At 54.0% G+C, this 10154-nt stretch overlaps 1 protein-coding gene across 1 annotated transcript in view; it reads left to right on the plus strand.

Moving 5' to 3' along the window:
- Positions 1 to 10154, plus strand: part of APOLTP (apolipoprotein lipid transfer particle homolog) — a 31034-nt gene that overhangs the window by 12815 nt on the left and 8065 nt on the right. Inside the window, exons 7-14 of the mRNA XM_088801244.1 lie at positions 1423 to 1510; positions 3886 to 4017; positions 4526 to 4612; positions 5195 to 5311; positions 5412 to 5540; positions 5844 to 6019; positions 6893 to 7048; positions 7573 to 7692. Coding sequence (XP_088657370.1) covers positions 1423 to 1510; positions 3886 to 4017; positions 4526 to 4612; positions 5195 to 5239 — 352 coding nt within the window. The 3' untranslated portion in view covers positions 5240 to 5311; positions 5412 to 5540; positions 5844 to 6019; positions 6893 to 7048; positions 7573 to 7692. The remainder of the gene's footprint in view (positions 1 to 1422; positions 1511 to 3885; positions 4018 to 4525; positions 4613 to 5194; positions 5312 to 5411; positions 5541 to 5843; positions 6020 to 6892; positions 7049 to 7572; positions 7693 to 10154) is intronic.

Consider the following 10154-nt stretch of genomic DNA (forward strand, 5'->3'; position numbering starts at 1 on the left):
CCCAGGGTATTTTGCCCAGTGTTTTCTCACGTGTTGACACGTGTGATAGCAGTATGTGTCTTCAAATTGTCATGGGTTTGTTGTTTCATTAGCAGCCTTTCACTTTCAAGGTGGCCCATAAAATCGGGGCACATCTGAGGGCTACTGGCATCGCAGATTCAAAGCCATGCCGTCACTGTATCAGTGGTAACAGGAGCCGATGTCTGTTTTCTTTTGTTTTTGTTTTTAAGTGTACTCTATTGTATCATAATTTATTAAGGAAGGAAGTCATTTCGTTTGTTTCCAGATTTTTGCTGCAGTGAATTTCCTTACACAAAATCTTTGTCTGATTGGATGGTTATATCTGCACGATAAGCTCCTAATAGTATAACTCCAAGTCAAAAAGTATATGCATTCTAAATTTTAATGGATGTTTATTATCCAAAAGATTAGGCCAGTTTACATTTAGTAGCAACTGTGTGAAAGTATCAATTTCTCTTTTTCCCCCCCCTTCTTTTTATTTATTTATTTTTTAATTAGTTTCAGGTGCACAAAACAATGTAATAGACATTTATCATTTATATCCCTCACACAGTGATAACCCCCCTCCCCCCATCCACTACCCCTCTGACATCGCACACAACCGTTACATTTCCACTGTCTGTATTCCTAATGCTGTACTTTACTTCCTGTAACTATATATATATAACTATGAATAGCCAGGTGGGCCACCAACCACGCTCTGGCACTCGCACCAGGTCACTATGGGAGATGAGTAAGCCACCTGTTAACAGTGTCGACCAGTGGTTCTCACCGGGGGGCCAGTTTGCCCACCCAGGGACATTGGCAATGACTGGGGAAATTCCTGGTAGTTGTAAGTGAGGAGGGGGCCCGAGATGCTGCTAAACCTTCCTCTGTGCACAGATCAGCCCACAGTGATTATATGGCTCAGGTGACAGTTGCGTTGAGGTTGGGACACCCTGGTGTGGAGGAGCCACCAGGATGGGGCAGCACCCCAGCGCTAGCAACAGTGGGCAGCCGTTAGTACCCTGCTTGAGGGGTGAGGGAGGGGCGCTGTGTGGACAGGGCTGCCGGGAGGGGCCCACCGGAGACATGCCACCCAGTACTGCTATAGCCCCTACACTGAAGGGGAAACCGAGGCTCAGAAAGGGCAGCTGAGGAAGTTGCCCAATATGCCAGAACTAGGCAGAGGCCTAGCCGGGATTCCAGTGCAGGTTGCCTGGCACCAGACTCCAGCCCTAACCACTGCCCTGCATGGCCTTCAGGTCTCAGGGCGCGTGAATGGCTGGCCCTTTGTTGGGCTGCTATGTTTGTGGCTCTCTGGCCCTCTGTGGGGTGGTTGGCTCGGTTGTGACCGGGACCTGGGCCCTGGACAGCGTGTCCTCCTGCCAGGCCTGTCGCCCTCTCTTTCCTTTCTTCCAGCAAAGAGCTGCAGCTCTCAGGTCGGCATGGCCTCCCTGCCCTCCTAGGCTGCTGCCCCGGCAGAACCTCAGCCTCAGCCTCAGCCAAGGTAATCGTGCCCGGCCGCCCTGAGCCCCTTAACTGGTTCCAGATGCCCTGCCTGAGGCAGGGGGGGTGGCGTAGGCCGGGCCCCGTTGGGGAGTGTTAACACATCCACTTCTGTCCGCTGGCCTCCAGCAAGCCCCCATGGGCCACCCTCGGAAACCCCTGGCTCCAGCTTTCCCAAACATGCCCAGGTTTACATTCCTGGGCCAGCCCCTGCGGCCCCCAGCCAGACCCATGAGACCCTCGGGAGCCAGGGGAGGCCTGCCTGCCCAGCGCCTGGCGCCTGGCGCTGCCTCACCCCGCCTGGCATGGTCCCGGCAGTGGGATCAGATGACACAGGCCATTGAGCCCAGCCAGCACCATCTCCCAGGTGTCCCATTTACCTTCCCACGGCCTGGGGTCTTTGTGTGGCATCCTGCCCTTCTCCACTAATCCCATTCCCATGTGGCCTCTGGACCCCCCAGGGCATCCATCAGTCATGCATCTCCCCTGCGTGTGGCATCTGGGGGTCCTGGAGGAAGATGGGGGAACCTGTAAGGCCCAGGCCGGGGTTCTCCCTCCCTGTGTTGCTATTGTGTTTCCCTGTCTGCCTCTCTTCCCCAAATCAGGAGCTCCTGGAGGGTGTCTCCTGGCCTGGGCCCAGCACACAGTAGGTGCTCCGTGAATAAAGAACTGCATGCGTGTGTCATTACACTTGCCAACTGGTCACTTCATTAGCCCACCAGCCCCTCAGTTTTGTCAAACGTCTGCCCTGCCCAGGCCGTGTCTATTTTCAGAGTGCCTAATGTGTGTCAGGCCCTGCATCAGTATGCTGACACATGACGTCACCACTTCCCAAGCCTCACTGCACCTGCACACTCATTCAGGGACCCTCTTAGTTTCCCCCAATCTTTATTTTGAGTAATTTCCAACCTATAGAAAAGTTATTATATGACTGAAAATTCACCAATTATTAATATCGTGCTATAGCTTTCTATTAATCTTATATGTTATGTACACTTGTAGATTCACACACACACTTTTTTCTGTATCATTGAGTGTTGATACAGAGATGTTTCTGGAGATATCTTACCTCTTTATGCTAAATACTTCAGAGAGTGTTTCCTATAACAAGGCTATTTTCTTATCTAATACAATATAAATACAAAATGCAGGAAATTTAACACATGAGGTAATACTCTTATGCAGTCTGTGATAAAATTTCCCAGTTGTCCCAATAACATTCTTTCAAGCTGTTTTGTTTGTTTTAAATCCAGGGTGCAACCAGGGCACTTAGTCACCACCTCTTTAGTTTCGTAATCTAGGCCAATGGTCTGAAAACTTTTAGCTTTGTAAAGGGCCAGACGGTAAATATTTTAGCCTTTATGCCCAATATGGTCTCTGTCGTAACGACTCAACTCTGCCCTTGTAACAAAAAAGCACCAAAGACACTATGTAGACAGATGGGCATGGCTCTGTTCCAGTAAAACTTTATTAAAACTATTTTATCATGAACACCCACATACTCACCACCTAGATTTTCTCATTCATATTTTCCTCCACTTGCTTTATCACATAGCATCCCATGCATCTTAATTTATGATCCATTTGAAAGTAAGTTACAGATATTGATATGCTTCCCCTAAAATGTCATTGTCATTAACCACCTTAAAGAAAAATTCCAGCATTGACAATTTTAAAGTGTCCAGGCAGTTGTTTTGCAAAGCATCTGTCTGATTGTTTGCTCAAAAAGAGATTCAGGGTGAACACTTTTGACAGGGGTATCACTAAGGTAATGATGCTTGGGGAGCTCTTAAAAATACCAGTTCTTAACCCTGTTCCCAGAGGTTCTGTTTTTACAGCTCTTGGGTGGGGGCCCACAATCTGTATTTCTAGCGAGTGCCCTAAGTGATTCTGCTATTCAGTCAGCCTGGGGTTAGCACATTGTCTCATACAGTTTCCATATCATCACATTAATAGGAACCGGCTCAGGTGGTTAAGAAACTAGCCAGAGGTCATTCACCCCTAAGTGGTAGGGTCAGAACTGGAGCCCTGGACCTTTTTGAGGCGTTCCCGGGCCTTGTCCTCGGTGCTAGGCTGCCCCCTGCTGTCTACATGTTAGAACAACGAGCATTCTGGCTCGCTGGCCCCAGGGAGTAGCTATCTCCAAGTCAGTGTTATAGCATGAAGGACATGGGGAGATTGTTGCCATGGCCACACCTAGTGGCCTACACTGAGGCTGGGGGCCCTCATTTCAGCAGAGTTCGTGCAGTCCAGGAAGCTGTGGGTCTGTCAGGCCTGGGGCTTGGGGAGGCAGAGCCTACAGGCTGGAACAGCCTCTTCCTGAATGTTCCATCAGAGACCGGATGAGAGCTCTCACTTGCTTTTCTTCTGATCCAGCTGCAGGGCTCCAAGGGCGAGGCTGAGAGCACGTCTGTCCTGGTGGTGCAGGAGCGTCATCTCTACATCAGCACCAGGCTGGCGAAGGCCAGAGGCACCCACCTCACCAAGCTGGAACTGACCTTCCCCCAGGTGCATGGAGGTAGACATGGCAGGGAGGGAGGCTCCTGGGGCAGCCCTTTGAGAAAAGAGCAGTTGTCCTGGATCCCAGGAGGACCAATGCAGGCAGGGCTGTGAAGTGGGAAAAGCTGGACGGAGTGGATTCTCCGTTGGCCTTGGTGTCCTCCCTCCCTCCCTGCCTGCCTTCTGTGTTACTTATTGGTCAGCCACTAGGTGCCAGGCCGGGCCCTTCCAGAAGCTGGGGCTATCGCCTAGAACAGGATTGACGAGTCTGTCCTCTTATCAAGTGTACAGTCTAGTGGGGACATCGCTAGAAAAAAACTCAAATAAGAAAATATACCAGATGGTGATGCTTGTATGGTGACTGCGGGTGTAGCGTCTGAATTTTGTGTTGATCACCTGAGTGTGTGGCCCCCTCACAGCAGCCGTTGTCAGCTGAGAGTCCCCTGAGCCCCCTCGGCCTGGAGCTGATGTCCTCAGCTCATGAGCCTGCCCCTTCCTGTTCTCCCCCTGCTCCCAGTGGCGCTCACCCGCTCGCTGCCCCTCTGCCTGCCATGTCTGTCTTCTGAGCCACTGGGACGTCATGGGCTGGGACAGCAAGGACCAGGTAGGCGTTGGGCTAGAAGGAGACCCTGGGAACTCTGCCCTGCAGCCTGCATGGGACACTTGGGGCCCTGCTCTGCCCAAGGAGCCTTACCAGGGCCAAGTGGCCTGTGCGCCGCCCAAGGGATGGAGGGAAAGGCATTGAGTGGGCGTGGGGGTGGGGAACCTGGGATCTACCAGCTAAGCACAGGAATACCTATGGCTAACATGTACTAAAGGCCTAGCATGTGCCAGGCACGTCAGCCCCATTTCCAGATAATGACATTGAAGCTTGGAGGGGGAAGGTGACCTGCCCAGAGTCACACAGCTAGTGGGAGGCAGGGCTGGGATGTGAAACCATGAATGCCTCCAGCGCCTCTGTCCTCAGCCACCGTGTGGCTGCCCCTGGTCCGCCCCTGGTCACATCTCGGTCATATGCTTTTCCCTTCCTGCTCCTCTTCAAGCTTTGACTTTCCCCCTCTGCTTTCCACTTCCCACTTCATCCCCTACAGGGTGGGCAGGGGGGCACCAGCTTCTCCACCCTTCTTACCCTCCCCACACTCAGATGGGGTGCATCAGCCTCTCCTCTGCCCTCACCTCAACACAGGTGCAGCTTGCCTGGAACAGAGGGCAACCCATGACCTTGCACTGAGCTCACCTGGGCTTCCAGGTCCTTGTTGCACAGCACCACCTGGGATGGCTGCCTGGCCGTGTCCCGGACCAGGTACGCACTGGCTGGACCGCTGAGCCCAGCACAGGGCTCTCCCTAACTCCGGGCCCTGTACGGGGCTCACAGGTCACGTACTCCATCCCTGCCTCTTCAGCTCTGGGAAGCCTGGGACCTGGGAGCCCTCAGGGCCGGTGGGGCCTTAACACAGACCCCAGCCATCTTCAGCGAGTGGCTCCATCTGTCCTGGGACTGACACTAGATGCCGCAGAACCTGACACATGAGGTGAGGCCTGGGGCAGAGCCTGGGGTAGGGACTGGGCCATAGAGAAATGGGGACAGCCAGCCCTGGAAGTCCCCTTGCTCCTTCTGGGGTCTCCCACCCTGAGTTCCTAGGACCCACCCTCGTCAGTGCTCCCAACAGAAACCCTGCCCAGGATATAAATGCTGCTGTGGCTGACCTCGGCCCTCCTGGTGGGCTTTCTGGCACCTGCTGTCTTCTTGCTGGGGTGTCTGGACTGCAGCTGGCTGTGGGCATTCTCTCCTTTTACTGGATGAATCCCCGCCCCATGGAGGCTTCTCATTCCAGAGGCATCAGCCATCCCGGCCAGACAAGACCCACACTGGGGCCCTGCTGGACACATGCTCACAGCCTCTGCACCGCTCAGCTTCCGGGGAGACGTGGCTCCACTATTCCCTGCACCTGGGGCTCTGCGACCTGCGCAGGAGTGTGCCCTGGGAAAGGGGCCCAGGGACCCAAAAGGGGTGAGGAGAGAGGAGGGTACCCACAGTGTGCAGGGGTGTGAGGGGGAGAGCTGGATGCCGACATCAGCGTTCTGCCATTTGCTGGCTGGGTGACCATGGGCCGGGCATGTCTCCTCTCTGAGCATCCAGTGTTTCATCTGAGGAATGTGAGAAGCAACAGGTTCCAGCAGGTAGGGTAATTGTAAGGTTGAAGAGAACACAGGAAGAACACGTAACACAAACAAAAGCCACTGTCATCACAGAGGTGAGGTATTGGGACCCCTCTCCCCCCAACATTCCTCCTGGGTTTGTCAGCTGGTTGATTGTGCCTCCCTCCCTCCCACCCATGCATCCACCCAGCCCGTGGGTCACAAACTTTCTGTAAAGGGCCAGGTAGTAAATATTTCAGGCTTTGCAAACCATACAGTCTGCCATTGTGCCATGAAAGTCGTCACAGCTGTGTAAATGAATGGGTGTGGCCATTGTCCAATAAAGTGTATTTATAAAGAATAGGTGGTGAGCGGCATTTGGCCCAGGAACCATAGTTGACCAGCCCCAGATCTATTCATCCATTCACTCAGAAAACATGTTTGTGTTTCACTTATGCCAAGTTAACGCAGACCCACAGGCCATGCCAAGGAGACCAGTTTCCCCTTTAAGTACAATGGAAGGCAGAGCGCTGTGAGCAGGGCATAAGGTCTGGCTTGCATTTTTTTTTAAAGGGCATTCTGGCTGCCACGTGGAGGAATGGCTGTGGGCTGGGGCAGGAATAGAGGCTGGGACACCACGTCGGCTATGGTGACAGTCCTGGTGGCCTGGACTAGGGCATGGTGGGGGGAAGAAGCTGTGTGCCTGTGCCTCCCTGGCCGCTGACACGCCACTCTCTTGTCCCAGGTCCTTTTGGTCTGTGGGGAACACACTAGGGGTCAAGATGGGCGCCTGCTGTATTCCCACTGCCAACTGGACCGCACTCCAGACCACTGCCTGCACCTGAATCTGACCCTTTGAAACCGCAGGCCCTGTGAGACCTACTTCTCCCAGGAGCTGGAGGTGGGTGACTGGGTCTGGGCTGCCTGCCCCATGGTAAGGTGACCTGACCTTCAGTTTTGCTCTCCTCAGTGGGTCCACCACCACCTCGGCAGCCCTGCCATCTAGTGGCCCTTATTAGAATTGCAGGCCAGTACCCCAGTGAGGTGGCACCTTTTGGGCCTGGCGGACCAGGGCTCTAATGGTGGGATTTCTGGTACCCGCTCTCCTCTTGTGGGGCTCTCCTGGCTGCAGCCCTGAGACCAAGCAGCTCCTCCCCTGCCCTAGCATTGAGCCCTTCCTATAACCGAGAGGCAGCAGCTGGACTGCCTGGGTTTGAATTCCAGCCTAGCCTCTTCCTAGCTGGCCTTCTCCTTCCCCTCAGTATGAGGCACAGACAGGGAGCTGATGCTCGCTGTTGGGCAGCTTCTGTGGGACCCTCTGTCACCGCCGTTCTGCAGCCACGGGACGTGAGGCTCAGTCAGGCACAGCGCATGCTCCTTCCAGAAACTGCTCAGTGGTGGTGACGCTGCCCCTGCTGCATGTAGGGAACGAGCCCCTGGATGTGGCCCAGGTGAGCAGCCACCGGGTGGAGAAGCTGCTGCGACTCCGGGAGCTGTCCGGGACCATCGAGCTCCAACTCCGCCTGCTGGAGGGCTGTTCTGACGGTGAGTCCTGCGAGAACCTGCGGAAGGGTGGCGAGTTTCCTAGTTAAACGCTATAATTTCTCAGGGGGCTCTGGGATAAAATAGCAGAACGATTTCTTGTGAGGAAATGAGCTCTCTGTCCATGGAGGTAATCATGGACAGCCCTCTGGTGCCTCCTCTGGGATATCACCCAGTGAATTAGAAGTCCCTGAAAATACAATAACGGAAGTGTCTGAGGTCCCATGTTTAGCCACGGGGGAGAAGAAATGCTCTTCAGGTCCCTTTCAGATCAGAGCCCTTCACACATCTCTTAGAACATTTATCCCATTCACCTTCATACTTGGACAGTGAGGAAGTGAGAGAACAATTCTGAGAGTTGAAATCATCCAAAAAAGACCTAGCTGTGAGGAAAAAAACAAACAAAAAACCTGGTTGTGACTTCCAGCCGTGTGACTGTAGGCAAGTTCCTATGCATCTCCCAGACTCAGTTTTCAATCTGTAAAATGGGGGAATAACAGTATTTACCATCTCCTATGATGCATCTATTATATGTATAGTTCATGATGAAGTCCTAACCTCCAGGACCTCAGGTTGTGACTGCATTTGGAGACAGGGCCTGTAAAGAGTCATTAGGTTCCACAAGGTCACATAGGTGGGCCCTAATCCAATCTGACTCGTGTCCTGAGCAGAAAAGGACACAGACACTATGGATGCACACACAGAGGAAAGATCACGGGAAGTCGCCATGAGAAATGGCCGTCTGCAAGCCAAGGCGGAGGCCTCCGGAGAAACCGACCCTCTGGCACCTGGATCTTAGACTCCAGGCTTCAGAACTGTGGAAAATAAATATCTGTTGTTTAAGCCACACCAGGTATATTTTGTTATGACAGCCCCAGGAGAAGAATTCACCATCTCCAATGGTTGTGATGGGAATTCAGGGGTCAAAGTGCATAAAGCACCTAGCAGGGTGAAGGCACTTAGTGGCCCCAGCATGTGCCGGTTTGCCTCCGCCCTGCAGTCTGTAGTGGTCTCAGTGCTTCCATAAGCTTCTGGGAACTCCTTGAGAGCTTCTTGTTTCCGTCTTTGTACCCAGGCACAGTCAGGGCTCAGTACATGTTTGCTGACCTGAGCTGCAGATGCACCGTGCAGTGTGGTTACTTCCTAAAGCACAGGCGCTCTGGCCCTGTCCCTGTTATCAGCCCTCCCGAGTCCCACCCCAATGCCATTTGGATTTTCTCCCCTCATCATGGAACCTCAGCCTTGAACAGGGTGAACTGTTCAAGGCTGGCAACGCTCTGCCTCCAGCCCGATGCTGGCGGACCTGGGGGACCCCCGGGCGGGGGCGGCGCCAAATGCAGCCGCCAGCACAGGACACAGTCTGGGCTTTACCTAGATGAGCCCTTCACCCCGTGGTTAGAGCTTCTGCCTTGCGTCCTCCCCTTCCCCACTCACCTGGAAAGCCGCAGCCTCCTTACACCCCAACCACCCCCACCTCACCCCCCGCCCCGCCGGCTGCCTTCCTGGCCATGCCGACCCCCGCCTGCTCACTAGTGACCAGTGCAGGCTGCCTTTGTCCTGCACCCAACACGCCTTCCGCATCCCCACTCCAGGGAGGCTGCGCCTCGCTCCCGCGGTCCCGCCTTTGGCTCCCGCTGCTCTGGCTGCAGATGGAAGGTCACTGCTCCAGCACAGGCCACACGCCCCTCACCCCGGTCACGGCGTCTAGGGTGGACTGTCCTCTCCCCCAGGGCCCATTTCTTTTCTCTCCTTCAGGACCCGGTGAGGGCCGTCTGCAGTTTCTCTCTTCCCACCAGGTGCCCACACTCACTGGGAACCGCCATGCAAATGCCAAGGACTGAGTCCCCTTGTCCCGCTGTCTCAGCAGCGTTTCGCCGTTGTCCACACTGTTTTCTCCCGTCTTTCGGACAACACGCTCGCCTGGTTTTCTTCCTGCAATGGCAGACACTCCCTCCCACTCTAACTGCTCCCATTTCATCAGCCTGATTTAAATGTTGGAACTCTTTTTCTATGGTCACTCACTCCCCGTGATAATTGCATCCAATCTCAGTGGCGTTCAATTATGTTAATGACTCAACTAAACCTCCAGCCCGGATGCTCCCCTAATCTCCAAACACAGGTATCCAACTGCCTGACTTGAAATCTACAGTGCAGACCCAAGAGGCATCTCAAAATAAACATCCAGACCCGAGCTGGTGATACTCTGCCGAAACCTGCTCCCTGACAACTGGTTCCGAGCTCAAGAACTGGCACCTCCTTAGATCAGGCCAGAAATTTGGTGTCTTTCTTGCTTCCTCTAGTTGAAATCCTATGAGCTTTACCTCCAAAGGGTAACCAGGACGTAAGCGGCCCCCCCGGCTGCCTCCCACGCCACACCACTGTCGCGTTCGCTATACAGTAGGACTGTCCCCTCACTGGCCTCGGCTTCTGCTCGTCTCGCTTCTGTTTCTTCTCAATGCAGCAGC

Source organism: Rhinolophus sinicus, chromosome 10 (genome assembly GCF_057876585.1).
Source record: "Rhinolophus sinicus isolate RSI-liver-muscle chromosome 10, RSI-T2T, whole genome shotgun sequence".
Lineage (NCBI taxonomy): Eukaryota > Metazoa > Chordata > Mammalia > Chiroptera > Rhinolophidae > Rhinolophus > Rhinolophus sinicus.